Source organism: Hylobates moloch, unplaced genomic scaffold (assembly GCF_009828535.3).
Source record: "Hylobates moloch isolate HMO894 unplaced genomic scaffold, HMol_V3 SCAFFOLD_16, whole genome shotgun sequence".
Lineage (NCBI taxonomy): Eukaryota > Metazoa > Chordata > Mammalia > Primates > Hylobatidae > Hylobates > Hylobates moloch.
In genome coordinates, this window is record NW_026652291.1 from 31,236,229 (window position 1) to 31,257,952 (window position 21,724).

The 21,724-nt window shown below is 43.6% G+C and overlaps 1 protein-coding gene across 4 annotated transcripts in view; it reads right to left on the reverse strand.

Moving 5' to 3' along the window:
• LIN52 (lin-52 DREAM MuvB core complex component) overlaps positions 1-21,511 on the reverse strand; it is a 121,304-nt gene extending 99,793 nt beyond the window's left edge. For 3 of the 4 annotated variants that reach the window (XM_058429339.1, XM_058429341.1, XM_058429340.1), the window contains exons 1-5: positions 21,363-21,511; positions 12,945-13,019; positions 7,990-8,027; positions 6,113-6,179; positions 2,671-2,754 (exon numbers count right to left, since the gene is read on the reverse strand). In XM_058429339.1, the coding sequence (XP_058285322.1) occupies positions 2,671-2,754; positions 6,113-6,179; positions 7,990-8,027; positions 12,945-13,019; positions 21,363-21,489 (391 nt within the window). In that variant the 5' untranslated portion in view covers positions 21,490-21,511. The remainder of the gene's footprint in view (positions 1-2,670; positions 2,755-6,112; positions 6,180-7,989; positions 8,028-12,944; positions 13,020-21,362) is intronic. The other variant, XM_032179582.2, reaches the window with a different exon arrangement.
• Between the last annotated feature and the right edge of the window lie 213 nt (positions 21,512-21,724).

Sequence of the window (21,724 nt, forward strand, 5' to 3'; positions counted from 1 at the left end):
TAAAAAAATTTTAGTTATAATAATGAAACTATTGTTATATTTTAAAAAAATGACAGTAGCCAGCCGGGTGCAGTGGCTCACTCCTGTAATCCTGGCACTTTGGGAGGCCGAGGCAGGTGGATCACGAGGTCAGGAGATTGAGACCATCCTGGCCAACATGGTGAAACCCCGTCTCTACTAAAAATACAAAAATTAGCCAGGCATGGTGGCGTGCACCTGTAATCTCAGCTACTCGGGAGACTGAGGCAGGAGAATCGCTTGAACCCAGGAGGCGGAGGTTGCAGTGAGCCGAGATCGCGCCACTGCACTCCAACCTCCAATCTGGTGACAGGGCGAGACTCCATCTCCAAAAAAAAAAAAAAAAGCCAGGCACAGTGGCATGTGCCTGTAGTCTCAGCTACTCAGAAGGCTGAGGTGGGATGATTGCTTGAGCCCAGGAACTCAAGTCCAGCCTAGGTAACATAGAAAAACCCAGTCTCTTAAAAAAAAAAAGCAGCCAGGCCCGGTGGCTCATGCCTGTAATCCCAGCACTTTGGGAGGCAGAGTTGGGTGGATCACCTGAGGTCAGCAGTTCGAGACCAGCCTGACCAACATGGAGAAACCCCATCTTTACTAAAAATACAAAATTAGCTGGGCGTGGTGGCACATGCCTGAAATCCCAGCTACTCGGGAGGCTGAGGCAGGAGAATCGCTTGAACCTGGGAGGTGGAGGTTGCGGTGAGCCAAGATCGTGCCACTGCACTCCAGCCTGGGCAACAAGAGCAAAACTCCATCTCAAAAAAAAAAAAAAAAAATATCTTACATTTTGTGCCAATGTTCCTGAAGAGAAAGGAAAAAAACAACAGGCCAGGCGTGGTGGCTCATGCCTGTAATCTCAGCACTTTGGGAGGCCAAGGTGGGCATATTATTTGAGGTAAGGAGTTTGAGACCAGCCTGGCCACCAGGGTGAAACCCCATCTCTACTAAAAATACAAAAATTGGTCAGACATCATGGTGCATGCCTGTAGTCCCAGCTACTCAGGAGGCTGAGGGAGGAAAATTACGAACCCAGGAGATGGAGGTTGCCATGAGCCGAGATCATGCCACTGAACTCCAGCCTGGGCCACAGAGTAAGACTGTCCCAAAACAAAACAAAACAAAACAGCAAAAGAAAGTAAGAGTCCTTGTCTTCTGGAAACACATACAAAGTTACTCGGCAATATGATGCCTGGTAATATGATGCCAGGTAATATGATGCCTGGAATTTGCTTTAAAGTAGCTACAGGAAATTGTTATAAGTAAAATAAGATTGGCTATATGTTGATTATTGAAGCTGGGCCATGGGTCATTATTCCGTTCACTCTACTTTGGTATAAATAATAAAAAGCAGGAAAAAATACTTCATTACCTTTCTCAGTAGGAAAGCAGAAAAAGAGAAACTAATTAGAGGAACCATAATCTCAGCTATAACTATAGATAATACTACAGACAAATCTATTTGGTAATATAGCATCTTCTTGATATAACAAGCATAACATTTACTTCATTGAAAAACATTGACACAATGAGATAAAGCCTTGATCATAATGATCATTACAGCATTTATTATCCAAAGCTAGAAACAAAATCAAGGAACAAAATCGACTATGAAAGTCTCACATTCATGAATTTACTAATCACAGATTTGCCTTTTCATTATAAATCAAGGAGGTCCATGACATACATGGTAACTAGTAATTTTGCCAAGGTATAAACTTTAATCATAAGAAATAAATTACCAGTATATAGAGAAGAGTTAGGTATTAATGAGTGAACTTAGCAGACCAGCTAACAACCATATCTTGAAGCAGTTTGTTGTTCTCTATTTCTTGATTCCATAACCAATTCAAAAATGTTTTCTTGGTAAAAGAAAGCCAACTGCTGATGACAGTAATAGAAATAAAGGTAGGATAAAGAGGTCTGAGGAAGTGATGACTATCAGTTGAAAATTAGAAATTTTAAGTTAATTTTCTTGTTTTTGAGACAGAGTCTCACTCTGTTGCCCAGGCTGGAGTGCAGTGGCATGATCCTGGCTCACTGCAACCTCTGTCTCCCAGGTTCAAATGGTTCTCCATCCTCAGCCTTCCAAGTAGCTGGGATTACAGGCATGAGCCACTGTGGCCAGCCTTAAATTTATTTGAAAAGTAAAATGCTGGTTGGGCACGGTGGTTCATGCCTATAATCCCAGCACTTTGGAAGGCTGAGGCAGGAGGATCACTTAAACCCATGAGTTCAAGACCAGCCTGGGCAATATAGTGAGACTCTGTCTCTACAAAAAAATTTTAAAATTACCCAGGCACGGTGGTACATGCTTGTAGTCCCAGCTACTTCAGAGGCTAAGGTGGGAGGATCACTTGAGCCCAAGAGTTGAAGATCAGCCTGGGCAACATAGTAAGACTCTGTCTATTTAAAAATGAGATAATAACCTGAAGGGATTTCAATATACTTTTACTGTATAAAGAAAAATCATTTGTTACCTAGTAAATCCAGTAATTATTCCACCACACTCCACCATAAAAAGTCAATGAATTAGACCGACTTCTTACCTTCAGAATGCTTCTCTTTTCCCTAATATACTTTCTGAATTATAACTGGAGCTCAGGGTGGAATACACAGCATGTAACCCTGAACAAATGCGATCGGGGTACTCACACTCATCCAGCCCCAGCTGATAGGCTAGGTTCTGTAGGCCTCGAACCTTCTCCATCAAATTAGCCGTGGTGAGACTCCCCAGTTCTGAAACAGAATCATTTATTTCAATATCATTTCTTCCCACTCTTCTCTAGTAGCAACTTATTTGGGTTGGGAACTCTTGTTATACCAGTTTTCAAGCTTAATTACCACTGAATAAGTAGAAAATGGATCCGTAACTCCTCCCCCAATCTTACACACACACACACACACACACACACACACACACACAAATCAGGGAATTTTCCCACTACTGCAAAATTCCTCAGATAAGCTTACCCACTTAATAAGAAAAGAACTAGCATAAAAACAGAATTAGCCAGGCACAGTAGCACATGCCTGCAGTCCCAGCTACTTGGGAGGCTAAGGCAAGAGGATCACTTGAGCCCAGGAGTCCAAGACCAGCCTGGGCAATGATACCTCACCTGTATAAAAATAACACAAAAATTCAGCCAGGCATGGTGGCTCACGCCTGTAATCCTAGCACTTTGGGAGGCCAAGGCGGGCAGGGCAGATCACCTGAAGTCAGAGGTTCAAGACCAGCCTGGCCAACCTGGCAAAACCCTGTCTCTACTAAAAATATAACGGTGGTGGCGGGCGCCTGTAGTCCCAGCTACTCAGAAGGCTGAAACGGGCACCTGTAGTCCAAGCTACTCAGAAGGCTGAAACAGGAGAATCACTTGAACCCAAGAGGCAAAGGTTACAGACAGCTGAGATTGTACCACTGCACTCCAGCCTAGGCAACAAAGTGAGATTCTGTCTCAAAAAAATAAAATAAATAAAATAAAATTAGCTGGGTATGGTGGTGTATGCCTGTAGTCCCAGCTACTCAGGAGGCTAGGGTGGGAGGATCACCAGGAGGTCGAGGCTGCAGTGAGCCATGATGGCACCACTGCACGACAGTCTGGGTGACAGAGTGAGACCTTTTCTCAAATAAAAAAAGAAAAAAATAATAAAATAACAAATTAAGTGTTTCATCCTCAGGAAACATTATTTATAACATTCGTTTGGAATACATCATTAAAATGTAAAACCTTGTCTTTTGATATGGCATTAAGAAAGCCTTGAAGACAGATCTGATCTGACAAAATGGACACTGTCTCCACTGTTAATTGTAAGTCCATATTATTTCAACTTATAATAAAGTGGCAACAAAACACTTACTATTCCCCATTTCCCTAAGTTTAGAAAACGAAGACTAAATAAAAATCTAAACTTTCCCTTCAAACCAAATTCCTATAAAAATCTTTAAGTTTACTAAGTAAAAAGACAGCATACTATTGGAGGTTAGGAGCAAATGGAGTTGGTTAGGTCAGATCTCTTTCACCATCACAGTTACAATTCTGCAATGGCGGTTTCACTATTGGGTGTTTCTGTGCTTGAGATATTTTGCAGGCCTTGCATTTGATGGATCAGTTGGTACCACCCAGATCAATAAACTGGTTCATCTGATCTTGTGGCCCCCCACCCAGGAACTGACTCAGCACAAGAGGACAGCTTTGACTCCCTGTGATTTCATCTCCAGCCCAATCAATCAGCACTAGCAACTCACTGTCCCCCCAACCCACCAAATTATCCTTAAAAACGCTGATCCCCAAATTCTCAGGGAGACTGAGTAATAAAAAAAACTCCAGTCTCTTGCACACACACACACACACACACACACACGCACACAAAGACAATACTTAAAAATATTCTTTCCTGAATTTTTATTTAAATAGCACCCAATTCCTTTTAGGTTTAAGACACAGGTCAGGTTGCATAGAATATAACGCTATGATCCCTCACTAAAAATTTAAAGTTGCCTTAAGAAATACATGCTGATGAGATATTATAGAAATGTCTGTTTGAAACGTTAGAAGAATGAACCTGAGATGCCCTTGAGACTTAATTTTTCCATGGCGGGAGGAGGGAATCTGCATTTAAGCATTTCATGAAGAACAACGAATTACTTCTAAAATCAGATAAAGGTGTTTTTTTAAATCTCATTTATCACGCCACAGTCATTATCTATACCTAGCATAAGTAGACTTTCTTGATATGTTCAGCTGTTTAAATACCTCAAGAATCCCAGGTTTTTACCTTAATTTCAGTCTATTACTTCACAATCATCATGAATCTTATCACCAGAAGGATGAAAAAATAAATAAAGTAGGGCAAAATCATGGAAAATTAATGTTTTTTAATTTAAATTTCCACTTTGTGATTTGAGTTTCAAATCATTTATCAAACAACAATATTCACTACTTATAGCATTCTTTATAGAAGAAATTGATGAGATGAAAAAAATAAAAAATAGGTCTTAACACACTAAGAGGTTGTCATTTAATAGTACTGACAATATATGGCAGTAAATTCTAAATAAGGCACTTGTGTTATAATGGAAAGAGGCTCGACTGAAAAAAGCAGAGTTTACGCAGGGTGTGGTGGCTCACGCCTGTAATCCCAGCACTCTGGGAGGCCGAGGTGGGTGCATCGCTGGAGGTCAGGAGTTTGAGACCAGCCTGGCCAACATGGTGAAACCCCATCGCTACTAAAACTACAAAAATTAGCTGGGCGTGGTGGGGGGTGCCTGTAGTTCTAGCTACTCAGGAGGCTGAGGCAGGAGAATCGCTTGAACCTGGGAGGCGGAGGTTGCAGTGAGCCGAGATCGCACCACTGCACTCCAGCCTGGGCGACAAGAGCGAGACTCTGTCTGAAAAAAAAAAAAAAAAAAAAAAAATCAGAGTTAAAATTTTTTAACTTTTTTTTTTTTTTTGAGATAGAGTCTTTCTCTGTCAGCCAGGCTGGAGTGCAGTGGAACAATTGCTCACCACAACCTCCATCTTCTAGGTTCAAGTGATTCTCCTGCCTCAGCCTCCAGAGTAGCTGGGATTACAGGAGCTTGCCACCATGCCTGGTTGATTTTTGTATTTTTAGTAGAGACGTGGTTTCGTTATGTTGATCAGTCTGGTCTCAAACTCCTGCACGTGATCTGCCTGCCTCGGCCTCCCAAACTGCTGGGATTACAGGCATGAGCCACGCCCAGCCAAATTTTAACTCATTCTATCTTGGTTAACTTAACAACTTTGAATATCATCATACCCAACTCACAGGACCTTTATGGGAATTAAATGAAAAAATTAATGTCAGAGCTATTTGTTAACTGTATTATACAAAATTAAGTTCACATTAGAAGAATTTAGCAGCAGCAGCAGAATTCACTATGACTGAGTCTTGAATTGGCAGGATTTCTACACATGGAAAAGGTAGAGAAGGGCATTGCAGACATGAAAAACTACAAATCAGGTTTAAATGAGAAGTCTGAAGCCAAAAATACTTGTAAGGAAACAAAAAAATATGGAGAGGTGGTTTATGGAAAAACATAAATATCCAGTTAAAAGTGATAACTAGCATCACTTACCTTTCAACATGTCGATGTCATCACGTTCTATCTCAGCCATCCATTTGGGTGGAGAACTAGTAATAGGCTGTCAAAAAATAATATAACCATTCAGACATATAAAAATTGTGAGGAGACCTTATTATTCTTATAAGAAATGCAGCCTGGGCCAGATGTGGTGGCTGCCAAGGTGGGCGGATTACTTGAGGTCAGGAGTCAGGAGTTCGAGACCCGCCTGGCCAGCATGGGGAAACCCCATCTCTACTAAAAATACAAAAAAAGTTAGCCAGGCATGATGGCACACACCTGTAATCTCAGCTACTTGGGAGGGTGAGGCACGAGAATTGCCTGAACCTCTTGAATGTGGGAGGCAGAGGTTGCAGTGAACCAAGATCGTGCCCACTGTACTCCTGCCTGCGTAAGATATTACTCTGTCTCAGAAAAAAAAAAAAAAAAAAAAAAGAAAAAGAAAAAATGCAGCTTGTCACATGGTCTTCAGGTTGTTTGAAAATACTGGCAGATTATAATTTCAAAAACCTGGATTTCTCCAGGTTTAGATATGGCCTACAAATAGTCACTGTAAAAAACATGGCTCATCTTGAAAGTCGGTCTCAGAGAAATTACTGTGGAAGAATAGGTATGACCACTATTACTGATTTATGCATAACAAGTTAGTATAGCAATGAAAGAAATTACTTGAAATTCAGTTCTGGTGAAAGCCTCCAATTCAACTGTTTGAAACACTAATCAGTAAGTAACATTCTCTGGCATAGGGGAGATTCAAAGAAGAATCAAGAATGAGAAAATCCTCATTTTAAGTGACAGAAGTCTGGAATGGTCATCACTTGGAATTTCACAATTTTATTGTAGAGGTTTTAGGAAACTTCAGAATTTTACAATTTTTCATTTATGAAAGTGAACTTAAAACTATGAAAGAAAGCCCATTTTTAGAATAGCTCTGGGTTGGCAGTTTAATGCTAGTTGCACACGAGAATCACCTATGTAACTTTTAAAAATATAAATGCCTTGGCCACACTCCAGACATAATGATTTATAATATGAGGGGTAGGGAAGGATCCAGTGGAAAAAGCAGAGCAAGGGACCCCTCATATATGCTTTTCTTTTTTTTTAATTAATCAATTTTCTTTTCTTGGTGCTCATTTGTTACAGTGCATTTTTCAAGAGCTCCACAGCTGCATGTTGATGATTCTGTCATGCACAAAAGGTAGGGTTGAGAAACATTATTTCAGCTTTGCATCCTTCTCTTTTTTTAATTAAAATGTACTCAGTACCTATTATGTGACAAGCAAAACACTTTACATGCATCAAGTCATTTACCTCCAAATCAACTCTATAAAGTAGGTATTATTTTTCACATTAAAAAAACAAACAAACATGTACATTGGCTCACACCTGTAATCCTAACGCTATGGGAGGCTGGAGCAGGAGGATCACTTGAACCCAGGAGTTCAAGACCAGCCTAGGAAATATAGTGAGACCTCTTCTCCACAAAAAATTTTAAAAGGCCAGGCGCGGTGGCTCACACCTGTAACCCCAGCACTTTGGGGGGCTGAGATGGGTGGATCACTTGAGGTCAGGAGTTCGAGACCAGCCTGGCCAACATGGTGAGCCCCATCTCTACTAAAAATACAAAAATTAGCTGGGTGTGGTGATGGGCATCTGTAATCCCAGCTACTCAGGAGGCTGAGGCAGGAGAATCACTTGAACTTGGTAAGTGGAAGCTGCAGTGAGCCGAGATCGTACCACTGCACTCCAGCCTGGGCAAAGAGTGAGACTCTGTCATAAATAAAATAAAATAAAATAAAGAACAGAGATCTGAGCTTTTACTCAGCAGCGAAACTTTGGATCTACCTCAGTAGGTAAGGGATATTACTTACACTTTTGAAGGAAGCTGCAAATTCAGCAACACCTGGTACTAAAAAGAAAACAAAACATTATTTATTCAATAAGTATGATTGCTCAGGCATAGAGGATCCAAATAATAAGGAAACAGCTTTGTCTGTTTTCTTATAGTTTAGAAGAGAAAGAATAAACCAATAACTATAACACTGTTTCAGTCCTCAAGGAAAGATGCCAGGACTATGGGAAGACAAAAAATGGAAAGCTAAGTCAGACCCAGGGGGCATAAAAAGCTTCTCAAGGAAAATAATGCCTCAACTGAACTTGGAAGGACCAGGAGTTAGCTGGTTGAGAGGGTGGTAAGATACAATATCTCTTACCAGAAAGTTTAAACTGCCTTTTTAGAGATGCTGTTCTGTCAATCCAATTTTATTTATTTAAATTTCTCACAGAAAGAATCACATTAAAACGCAGAAAAATAAAAATCAGGGCTGGGCATTTTGGGAAGCCAAGGCAGGAGGATCCCTTGAAGATCAGCCTGGGCAACAAGGCAAGACCCCAGACTCTACAAAAAATTAAAAAACGGGCCAGGTGCAGTGGCTCATGCCTGTAATCCCAGCACTTTGGGAGGCTGAAGTGGGTGAATCACTCGAGCTCAGGAGTTGGAGACCAGCCTGGGCAATATAGTGAAACCCCGTCTCTACGAAAAATACAAAACTTAGCCAGGCGTAGTGACGTGCACCTGTAGTCCTAGCTACTTGGAAGGCTTGAGCCTGGGAAGTTGAGGCTGCAGTGAGCCACGATCACACCACTGCACTCTAACCTGGGCAACAACAGAGCAAGACCCTGTCTCAAAAAAAAAAAAAAGTTAGTTGGGCATGGTAACGCACACCTATAGTCCTAGCTACTTAGGAGGCTGAGGCAGGAGGATGGCTTGAACTCAGGAGTTGGAGGCTGCACTAAGCTATCATCGTGACATTGCACTTTAGCCTGGGTGATAGCATGAGACTCTGTCTCTAAAAAAAATAAATAATTAAAATAACATCACTGCCTGAGCCCAGGAGTTCGAGACCAGCCTGGGCAACACAGTGAAACTCCATCTCTACTAAAATACAAAAGATTAGCTGGGTGTGGCGGCATGTGCCTGTAGTCCCAGCTATTCAGGAGGCTGAGGCAGAAGAATTGCTTGAACCTGGGAGGTGGAGGTTGCAGTGAGCTGAGATCACGCCACTGCACTCCAACCTGGGCAACAGAACGAGACTCCGTCTCAAAAAAAAAAAAAAAAAAAAAAAAAACAATGTTCAATCTCACCAAAAAGGAAATGTAAAACAAAAGTAATAGATTAGTAACATCTAATACTGGCTTGTATATGAGGAAAGGGGCCCTCATACAGTTATCCTCTTCCATGTATACAAAGATATGTGTACATGGGTATTCACTGATAAACTGTCTGTAAAATCAAATACTAGAAATAGGCTGGGCACAGTGCCTCACACCTGTAATCCCAGCGCTCTGGGAGGCCAAGGTGGAAAGACAGCCTGAGCCCAGGAGTCTGAGACCAGTCTGGGCAACATAGTGAGATCTTGTCCCCCCCCAAAATTTTTTAAATAGCTGGTTGTGGTGGTACATGCCTGTGGTCCCAGCTACTCAGGAGGCTGAAGTGAGAGGATCACTTGAGCCCAGGAGGTTGAGGCTGTAGTCAGCTGTGATCACACCACTGCACAAAGCCTGGGTGACTGAGTGAGACCCTGGCTCGAATTAAAAATAAAAATAAAAAACAACAACAAACTAGATATAACTTAAGTTTCCAAATAATGTATGAATACATAAACTATAATATATCCATACAATGAAATATATTTAAAGGAATGAAGTAGACATACACATACCAAGATGGAACTGTTCATATGTGGAGTAAGTTAAGTGGCAGGCCACATGCATATGACTCCAACATTATGAACAACAACAAAAAAAATCCCTCTTATACATACTTAAAAAATTATTATTTCCTTATCTGTATAAAATAGGTCAAAAGGATTTGTACCTTTTTTTTTTTTTTTGAGACAGACTTTCGCTCTTGTTGCTCAACCTGGACTGCAATGGAGTGATCTCGGCTCACTGCAATCTCCACTCCCTGCAACCTCCGCCTCCCGGGTTCAAGCAATTCTCCTGCCTCAGCCTCCCAAGTAGCTGGGATTATAGGCATGTGCCACCACGCTCAGCTAATTTTTTGTATTTTTAGTAGAAACGGGGTTGCGCCGTGTTAGCCAGGCTGATCTCAAACTCCTGACCTCAGGTAATCCGCCCACTTCGGTCTCTCAAAGTGCTTGGATTACAGGCGTGAGCCATCGCACCTGGCCGGAGTTGTACCTTTTACAAGGATTTGTACGATTAACAGTGGTTAACTTTATAAGAGTGGGCCAGGTGCAGTGGTTCAGGCCTCTAATACTAGCACTTTGGGAGGCCGAGGCAGGCAGATCATCTGAGCTCAGGAGTTCAAGACCAGCCTGGCCAACATGGTGAAGCCTCATGTCTACTACAAATACAAAAATTAGCCAGGTGTGGTGGTGTGCACCTGTAATCCCAGCTACTTGGGGGGCTGAGGCAGGAGAATTGCTTGAACCCAGAAGCAGAGGTTGCAGTGAGCCAAGACTGCACCACTACACTCCACAGCCTGGGGAACAAGAGTGAAACTCCATCTCAAAAAAAAAAAAAAAAAAAAGAGTGATTGAAAGAGGTGAGAAAATGCTTTATGTATCTCAGTATTATGTGAATTTCTTATAAATGTAGTTTTGGGGGCCGGGGTGTGTGGTGGCTCACTCCTGAAATCTCAGCACTTTGGGAGGCCGAGGTGGGCGGATCACCTGAGGTCAGGAGTTCAAGACCAACCTACTTGGTGAAAAGCCATCTGTACTACAAATACAAAAATTAGCCAAGCATTGTGGAGGGCGCCTGTAATCTCAGCTACTCGGGAGGCTGAGGCAGGAGCATCACTTGAACCAGGGAGATGGACGTTGCAGTGAGCCGAGATTGCACCATTGCACTCCAGCCTGAGCGACATGAGTGAGACTCCATCTCAAATAAATAAATACACAAACAAACAAATAAATGTAGTTTGGGGGATTTTTTTGAGAAAGAGTCTTTCTCTGTTGCCCAGGCTCGAGTGCAGTAGTGCAATCTTGGCTCACTGCAACCTCCACCTCCTGGGTTCAGGCAATTCTTGTGTCTTAGCCTCCCGAGTAGCTGGGATAGCAGGTGTGCACCACCATGGCCAGTTAATTTTTGTATTTTTGATAGAGACAGGGTTTCGCCATGTTGGCCAGGCTGGTCTCAAACTCCTAGCCTCAAGTGATCCACCCGTATTGGCCTCCCAAAGTGCTGGGACTACCAGCATGAACCACCATGCCCAGCCTATAAATGTAGTTTTAAAAAGTAATTAATGGCCAGCCGTGGTGGCTCACGCCTGTAATCCCAGCACTCTAGGAGGCCGAGGTGGGTGGATCACCTGAGGTCAGGAGTTTGAGACCAGCCTGGCCAACATGGCAAAACCCTGTCTCTACTAAAAATACAAAAAATTGGCCGGGCGCAGTGGCTCACGCTTGTAATCCCAGCACTTTGGGAGGCCGAGGGGGGCGGATCACAAGGTCAGGAGATCAAGACCATGGTGAAACCCCGTCTCTACTAAAAATACAAAAAATTAGCCGGGCATTGTGGCTCGTGCCTGTAATCCCAGCTACTCGGGGGCTGAGGCAGGAGAATCGCTTGAACCCGGGAGGCTGAGGTTGCAGTGAGCCAACATTGCGCCACTGCACTCCAGCCTGGGCAACTAGAGCGAAAACTCCGTCTATAATCTATTTTATATATATATAAAATAATAATAATTATTGTTGGCTAAGCACGGTGGCTCACACCGGTAATCCCAGCACTTTGGGACGCCGAGGCAGGTGGATCACCTGAGGTCAGGAGTTCGAGACCAGCCTGGCCAACATGGTGAAACCCTGTCTCTACTAAAAATACAAAAAATTAGCCGGGCATGGTGGCACGCACCTGTAGTCCCAGCTACTTGGGAGGCTGAAACCGGAGAATTGCTTGAACCCCGAGGCAGAGGATGCAGTGACCCGAGTGCACCACTGCACTCCACCCTGGGTGACAGGGAGAGACTCTGGTTCAAACAAACTAATTATTATTGTTTAGAGGCTCTTTATTTTCTGAGTTACACTGTGTTCTGAAAAAATTAAACCACCAAACAGCTATTCTTAACACTGGACTTAAATCTCTTCTCTTTGAAATAAAATAAAACTTTAATCATTAAAGTTAAATGATAGATAACTTCAGGCCGGGCGTGGTGGCTCATGCCTGTAATCCCAGCTCTCAGGGAGGCAAGAGGCGGGAGGATAGCTTGAGCCCAGGAGTTCGAGACCTACCTGAGCAATACAGCGAGACCCCGTTCTCCCGAAAAAGAAAAAAAAAAAAAAAAAAAAGATAGATAAGTTCAGCCTGGTCTGATGGTAGTGGGTTATCAAAACTTTTTTTTTTTTTGAGACAGTCTCACTCTGTCACCCAGGCTGAAGTGCAGTGGCACAATCTCTGCTCACTGCAGCCTCCGCCTCCTGGGTTCAAAAGATTCTCATGCCTCACCCTCCTGAGTAGCTGGGATTACAGGCATGTGCCACCACATCCAGCTAATATTTCTATTTTTTTTTTTAGTACAGACAGTGTTTCACCATGTTGGTCACGCTGGTCCCAAACTCCTGACCTCAGGTGATCCTCCCAACTCGGCCTCCCAAAGTGCTGGCATTACAGGCATGAGCCAACAGGCTCAGCCTGTTATCAGAACTTGCTAACGTTAGTGTCACTAAAGTTTGTATACAACACTCCACTGCTAAATTTGACTAGCTTCAAAATAAATAAAAATTTACAAAATAAATAACTCTTTAAAAAGGAGCACTGTTTCTCCTGCATTGACTCTGATATAAAGAAGGCAAAAACTTACATTGTTCTGGCCAAAGATCTGGTGAGGCACGGTCAAGTTTTTCAAAACTTAGCAAAGATGCTTCCAGATCTGTCCCTAGAACAAAACAACCAGATGAACCAAGAAGACAGGAAACACATTAATGTATATGATACTTCAATCTCAAAGGACATCAACTGGAACACTCACCTGGAAGTCTAGAGATATGAGTTCTGTAACTACTGATGCCACTGGTCCGTGATAGAATACAAACAAATCATTCTCCCTTACCAGACCTCACTCTTTCAATCTATGAATGGGAACGATATTTTATTGGGAGTGTTAAGAAAAATGAGTATCAATGAATCCACCTGCATCTTCATTCATACTCTTGTGCTTTCCTCCAGTTACAATGAATTGTTTCTACTTCCATGAAACAGACTCTTCTGATAGCACTCTAGATGCCATCTTCTCTTGCTTTATCAAGGACATCACTTGAATATCATCTTTCTCATGTACCATCAGTTTCTACCTTCTCTAGCCTCATCTCAGTGTCACTAAAGTTTGTATACAACCCCCCACTGCTAAATTTGACTAGCTTCAAAATAAATAAAAATTTACAAAATAAACAACTCTTTAAAAATCTCTTTAAAAAGGAGCAGTACCAATCAAGCCAGTTGCAGAATTTCTGTCCTTCAAAAAAAAAAACCCCAGCCGGACATGGTGGCTCACGCCTGTAATCTCAGCACTTTGAGAGGCCAACACGGGTGAATCACAAGGTCAGGAGTTCGAGACCAGCCTAGCCAACATGGTGAAACCCCGTCTCTACTAAAAATACAAAAAATTAGCTGGGTGTAGTAGCAGGCGCCTGTAATCCCAGCTACTCAGGAGGCTGAGGGAGGAGAATTACTTAAACCCGGGAGGCAGAGGTTGCAGTGAGCCAAGGTCGCACCACTGTACTCCAGCCCAGGCAACAGAATGAGACTGCATCTCAAAAAAAAAAACAAAAACAAAAACAAAAAAAACACCAGGGCAGGCAGGGTGCCTCATGCCTATAATCCCAGCACTTTGGGAGGCTGAGGTTCGAGCTCAGGAGTTCAAGACCAGCCTGGGCAACACAGTGAAACCCTGCTGGGCGTGGTGGTATACCCTTGTAGTCCCAGCTACTCAGGAGGCTGAGGTGGGAGAATCACTTCAGCCTGGCAGGTCGAAGCTGCAGTGAGTGAGCTGTTTGTCCCACTGCACTCCAGCCTGGATGACAAAGTGAGACACTGCTTTAAAAAAAAAAAGAAAAGAAAAGAAAACCAAAAACCCTCTCTCTTGACCCCATGACCTCTTCCATACCCCTTTCACTGAAAAAGTTCTTGTGTTGTCTTTTCTTCTGTCCCTACTTCCTCATATCACTCTCTCCTTAATGTACGACAATCAGACTTCTGTCCCTACATATATAGAAACTGCTGTTGTCAAGGCATCTATGACCTATGTTGCCAAATCCAGTGGTCACTTCTCTATTCCATCTTTTTTTTTTTTTTTTTTTGAGACGGAGTCTCGCTCTGTCACCCAGGCTGGAGTGCAGTGGCGCGATCTCGGCTCACTGCAACCTCCGCCTCCCGGGTTCACGCCATTCTCCTGCCTCAGCCTCTCCGAGTAGCTGGGACTACAGGCGCCCGCCACCACGCCCGGCTAATTTTTTGTATTTTTAGTAGAGACGGGGTTTCACCATGGTCTCGATCTCCTGACCTCGTGATCCGCCCGCCTCGGCCTCCCAAAGTGCTGGGATTACAAGCGTGAGCCACCGCGCCCGGCCTATTCCATCTTTTTTTTTTTTTTTTTTGAGACGGAGTTTCGCTCTTGTCTCCCAGGCTAGAGTGCAATAACATGATCTAGGCTCACTGCAACCTCAGCCTCCCAGGTTCAAGTGATTCTCCTGCCTCAGCCTCCCAAGTAGCTGGGATTACAGGAACACGCCACCACACCCACTAATTCTTTATTTTTAGTATTTTTAGTAGAGATGGAGTTTCACCATGTTGGCCAGGCTAGTCTCGAACTCCTGACCTCAGGTGATCGACCTGCCTCCCAAAGTGCTGGGATTACAGGTGTGAGCCACCATGCCCAGCCTCTTCTGTCTCATGTGATCTCTTTGCAGCATCCACACACTGACCATTTTCCTTGAAATACTACTCCCCTCTCCTATAAAACTGCCATGCTGGTTTCTTTCCTACCTCATTGACTCTCCTTTTTCCTTCTCCTTTTCCACTCAGGCCCGTCCTACACTGGCTCCACTCTCTATCTCACTTTAATGGCTTAAATTGACACAAACAGAAAACAGGAAAATACTGGGTAGAAGAGGGTGGTTCCCAAGCAAAGGCCCCACCCTCAAGCCTGGAAACCTGCGGCCCGAAATGGGAACAGGCATTCCTGTTTTCATCCCCAAAAGTTGCCTTTTGGCCACCATGCCCCACTATTCTACACCCACATAAACCCCAAACTCCAGGCTCCACAAGGAGATGAACAGAAGGGCAGAGGAACTGCAGAGAGAAGAGAAGGAGCATCTGAATGCCAAGAGGAGTTTGGCTGGGGATGGTCAGAGAGGAGATCAGCTGCTGGATAGCCAAACGCCAGGGGAAGATCACCTTCCTACTCCATCCCCTTTCCAGCTCCCCATCCAGCCCACTTAGAGCCACCTCCACAACCCAATAAAACTTATACATTTACCAACCTTCAAGTCCATGTGCAACCTGATTCTTCCTGGACACCAGACAAGGACTTTGGTACCAAGAGGGCACTGAACCACTTAACACTTAAGCGTCTGTAGACAGCAAAGCTAAAAGAGTGCACTGGCTGGGTATGGTGGCTCATGCCTGTAATCCCAGCACTTTGGGAGGCCACGGTGGATGGATCACTTGAGGTCAGGAGTTCAAGACCAGCCTGGCCAACATGGTGAAACCCTGTCTCTACTAAAAACACAAAAATTGGCCACGCATGGGGGAACACCTGTAATCCTAGTTACTGGGAAGGCTGAGGCAGGAGAATCGTTTGAACCTGGGAGGTGGAGGTTGCAGTGAGCCAAGATCACACCACTGCACTCCAGCCTAGGCAACAAAGCAAGACTCCATCTCAAAAAAAAAAAAAAAAAAAGGCCGGGCGCGGTGGCTCACGCCTGTAATCCCAGCACTTTGGGAGGCCAAAGCGGGTGGATCACGAGGTCAGGAGATCGAGACCATCCTAGTTAACACGGTGAAACCCCGTCTCTACTAAAAATACAAAAAATTAGCCGGGCGTGGTGGCGGGCGCCTGTAGTCCCAGCTACTCTGGAGGCTGAGGCAGGAGAATGGTGTGAACCTGGGAGGCAGAGCTTGAAGTGAGCCGAGATCGCGCCACTGCACTCCAGCCTAGGAGAAAGAGCGAGACTCCGTCTCAAAAAAAGAAAAAAAAAAAAAGAGTGCACTGTTATACATGCCCACTTGGGCTTTGGGAGTTGCAGGCACCCACCCTTAGATGCTACCATGGGGCTGGAGCCCAAAAATGCTTGCCCTGACTCCTACACCTGCCCATCTGCATGCTCCCCCTCCCATAAGAGGTTTGAGTGCACACAGACAAGCCACACCCGTCATATGTCCTGCGGTTAGGGAACTCTCCTATTTCAACATGAGGACTTTATCTTCATCTGTATGCCAATGACTCCATATTTATATTTCCATTCCCAACCTTTCTAAAGAACTATAAAGGTTTATGTCCAAGTGGTTATTTGAATCCCTCTCTATTTACATATAAAAAAAACGCTTAAGGCCAGATGCCATGGTGCACGCCTGTAATCCCAGCACTTTGGGAGGCCGAGGTGGGTGGATTGCTTGAGCTCATGAGTTTGAGACCAGCCTGGCCAACATAGTGAAACCCCATCTCTATAAAAAGCAAAAAAATTAGCCAGGTGTGGTGGTGTCAGCCTGTAGTCCCAGCTACTTGGGAGGCTGAGGTGGGAGGATGGCTTGAGCCCAGAGGCGGCGGCTGCAGTGAGCTAAGATCACACCACTGCACTCCAGACTGGGTGACAGAGCCACATCTTGTCTCAAAAAAAAAAATCCCCACTTAAACCTAATTATCTTCAAAACCATATTCCCCCAATCTTCTCCCATCTCAAGAAATAACACTACCATAAATCCCAATTCTCAAATTGAAAACCCAGATGTCATCCTTCATGCATTCTTTTCCTTCACCCTTCCATCACCAATCCATGAGTAAATCTAGTCATTTCTACCTTCAGAATACACCCTGAAATCAAATAACCCGAGGAACCATCACTTCTTTCTTGGACTACTACTTCAACAGCCTCTTAACAGATCTCTCTGCTCCCATTCTTACCCTTTCCCCTTCACGCCCCCGAATCTATTCTCCATAAAGAGGCCAGAATTGATTTTTTTAAATGTCAATCAGTTCATGTCACTCTCCAGCTTAAAGTTCCTCCCAGCTAAATCTGTGAATGTGTATCTACCACACCCTATAAAATCTTACCCAGCCTCTGCCTAATTCTTTGACATCATTTCTCTTCCACTCTTCCCTTGCACACAGTAGTACTCAATATTAACATTTGTTGAGTTTTTATTGTATGCTCAGTATGCTAACCAGTTGCATAACTAGTTCATTTAATGCTATAAACAGCAGTTCTTAACATTTTCTGGGTAAGCCACATCTCTGGAAATCTGGGAAATAAAATGAACTCACTCCCCAGAAAATATACATACGTACAAAATGTACTTTTCTCTAAACTGAATTTGTTTTGCCAAATATTCCAAAGGAATTTCCAATGGCATTTTAATTGTAAAGAACTCAACTAATACACTGCCTTAACTAAAGCATCCAAAAATTAGCTTCTCTTTGTTACCAATTTCTGAGGAATGTTCAGCCATAACAAAAATAAAGTTATTGGGCCAGGTACAGTGGCTCATGTCTGGAATCCCAGTGCTTTGGGAAGCACAGGCAGGAACATTGCTTCAGCCCAGGAGTTTGAGACCATCCTGGGCAACATAGTGAGACTCCATCTCTACAAAAAATAATAAGGTGGGGCATGGTGGCTCACGCCTGTAATCCTAGCACTTTGGGAGGCCGAGGTGAGTGCATCACCTGAGGTTAGGAGTTCAAGACTAGCCTGGGCAACACGGTGAAACCCCGTCTCTACTAAAAATACAAAAATTAGCCAGGTGTGGTGGCGTGTGCCTGTTATCCCAGCTACTGGAGGGGCTGAGGCATGAGAATTACTTGAACCCAGGAGGCGGAGGTTGCAGTGACCCAAGATCATGCCACGGCACTCCAGCCTGGGTGACAGAGTGAGAGAGACTCCGTCTCAAAACAAAATAAATAATAATAATAATAAATTAGCTGGGCATGGTGGTGTGAGCCTATAGTACGAGCTACTTAGGAGGCTGAGATGGGAGAATCACTTGAGCCTTTGAGGGTGCAGTGAGCTATAATCATATCACTGCATTTCAGCATGGGCAATAGAGTGAGAGAGACCCTGTCTCTAAAGGAAAGTTAAAAAAAATTATTGGGAGTACAATCTAATAACCTACATGGGTGATCTTATGATACCACAGTCTGGGATAGAACTCAGACTCTGCTGTGAGTCTTACTTCATAAATTAAGTAATTAGATGGCTGTATTTGAATTTCAGTTTTCTCCTTTTCAAATAAGCTCCAGCAAATTTATCACGAAAAAGACAAAAGAGTAAATGACAAACATATTAAAATAAATATTATCTGAATTAAATTTTAAAGACAGTGACAGGTGGAACACTAAAAATAGAAGTGAAAGAGCTAGGCCGTGTAATATTTTGGAATGAGATACTTATTTAGAAGCTGAATTTAAGTTCAAAGTGCTTGACTTGATTTTTTCAGATTAAAAAGAAAACATTAGGTGGAGAGGAGTGAAACTTTGTAAGAGATGAGAATGAAAACTTTTAAAAATCAAGAGTGCAAATAAAGTGACCACAGAGATGGCTAGAAGACCAAAAGGAAAAAAATTTAATTTTTTTTTTTTTTTGAGACGGAGTCTCGCTCTGTGCCCAGCCCAGGCTAGAGTGCAGTGGTGCAATCTCGGCTCACTGCAAGCTCCGCCTCCTGGGTTCACGCCATTCTCCTGCCTCAGCCTCCCAGGTAGCTGAGACTACAGGCACCCACCACCATGCCCGGCTAATTTTTTCTATTTTTCAGTGGAGACAGGGTTTCACCGTGTTAGCCAGGATGGTCTTGATCTCCTGACCTTGTGATCCACCCATCTTGCCCTCCCAAAGTGCTGGGATTACAAGCGTGAGCCACCACACCCGGCCAAATTTAATGTTTTTAATACTCTTCCTGGCCAAAGAGAGGAAACTAAATTGAGAGAAGCCAGGGGAAAAAAAATCAAACTCAAGGAACACATCTCTAAAATCCCCAAAGTTTGTAAAAACAATTTAAAAATAAACTAAAAAATTTAATAACAATTACCTCTACTTCTATTACTTGGCTTTTTTTTTTCAATTGTGGTGAAATATACATAAATTTTACCATTTTAATAACTTTTAAGTATACATTTCAGTGGTATTAAGTACATTAATTGTGCAATCATCACATTCATTTCCAGAATTCTTTCACCTTCCCAAACTGAAATTTGGTACCCATTAACAATAACTCCCTATTCCCTTGCCTGACTTTTTAAATGCCCTTCTTTCTGGCAAGAGAAGGACATTTTTGCAAGAGAGCACCCAGGCAGGAGAATCTCTTTTGACTCCAAACATCCATAATTTCTTTTTTTTCCTTCTTTTTTTTTTTTGAGACAGGGTCTCACTTTGTCACCCAGACTGGAGTGCAGTGGCATGAACATGGTTCACTGCAGCCTCCACCCCCTGGGCTCAAGCGATTCTCTTGCCTCAGCCCCTCCAAGTAACTGGTACTACAGGTGTGTGGCATCACACCCAGATAATTTTTGTATTTTTTTGTAGAAATGGGGTTTCACCATGTTGTCTAGGCTGGTCTTCAATTCCTGAGCTCAGGCAATCTGCCTGCCTCAGCCTCCCAAAGTGCTGGGATTAGAAGTGTGAACCACCACGCCCAGCCATAATTTCTAATACAGTATGTACCTGTGCTCACAAAATTTAAGACTTGGTTAAACTTAAAACTTAAGATCAAGTAATATATTATTTCTTCATATAAATAATCAATCTTTCAATAAATGTTAATTAAAGACCTACTGTTCGTCAGGCACTGTGCTAAACCTGGATCCAACTATGAACAAGACAAACTTGGAATTTATAATCTAGCACAAAAGGGACAAAGTTAACAGAGTAACTATGCTGACAAGGAAGATACTGAGATAATGAATAACGGTGGAAAAGGGCAAGTCCAGATACTGTGTTCTAAGAAAGACTCTTTGGGAGGTGACATCTAAAAAGAAAACTGAACTGAAAAAAAAAATGTTTATATGTTTGAGTCATCTTTTGGTCTCCCAAAGCACCTAGCATTATGCCTTTCATGTAGCAGGTACTTGATACAGCTCACCTTGGCTTCAATTTCTTCATTCCTGCAATGAACTTCCAAGATTCCTTCCAAATATAAAATGTGTTTGTCTAAGGGAGGGAAACCTATATATCAATAAAATCGATATATAGTTGGGATGGGGATGGTAGAACTAAAAATGAGTTTAAAAATGACTGCAAGACCCTAACTCTCTAAAGCAGAACCAAGAGCAAAAGCATGGGAGTATACCAAACAACCTAATTGTTACTTGAGATGACTTGCATTTTACACAATATATAAACAGAAATCGTTCATTCACTCAGCCTTAACAAACAACACGTAAAGCAGATGGAAGAGAGGTTGCGACCTGTGCAAGACAACACTTAAAAGCTCAATACTCATTCTCCTCGCGACTCTCACGGCGAGGGGCCGAGAACGTCCCCCGCTTCTCTTGCTGCCACGGCAATAGTCCCAAACTGAGGAGACAGGAGAGAGATCATGTTTCTCTTGCGGTTCAGTATCGAGATGAGGTCAGCCAGCAGCCCCTGCGAGGGTTTGTGAGAATCGTTCCATCCGTGCGCTCAATCAGAAGAGAACTGATCCTTTCAATGGGATACCCCAAGGAGAAAACTACAGTAAGGCACGTCCTCCAGTAACATCTCCTCCTCGACCCTCAGCCTCGCCCAAATAGAGATAAGGAAGGGACAGGGCGACCCCCTGTCCTTTTACCCAGAATGAGTCCCTCCCCAGTGCCCTCCTCCACACGCCTGGTACAGAGCGGGGAAACTGGGCACCTCCGGAGCTGCTGTGAAGAACCGGTGAGCTGAAGACGGCGATGGATCTCAAGAAAAAAAATAAAAGGGAAAGGAGAAGAGCCCAAGAAAGAAATGTATGTTCGAGGGGCAGAGACAGAGTGGATGTTCCCAGTAGAGCAAGGAAGGAGGCTGCAGGCAAAGATCTCTAAGCCGGCTCTTACCGTCTGTGGGAGACGCCATCTTCCAACCCATGTCACGTGACGTGGCCAACCGTCGGCGGGAAAACGAGGATCCATAAGCCACGCCCCCAAAGAGAGACCCTATCCCCAACTCGCAGCCTAGTCTCATTCCCTCGCCTCATAGGGCAATCTTTGCCTAGCCCCTCCCCTAATTATAGCCACTCCCCTTACGCAGATGTTGAGGTGGAGCGACTGCAAAATTCTTGGAGGGTCTTATTTACTTTTCTCAGTGAGGGGGTGGGGCCTCGGTTGCGCCCTCGGCCAATCGGAGTTCCAGGTTAGGGGGGCGTCTTCCCCGTGTGCTCAGTATGGAGTGTCCAAGTCTGGGGCGTCTTCTCTACCTC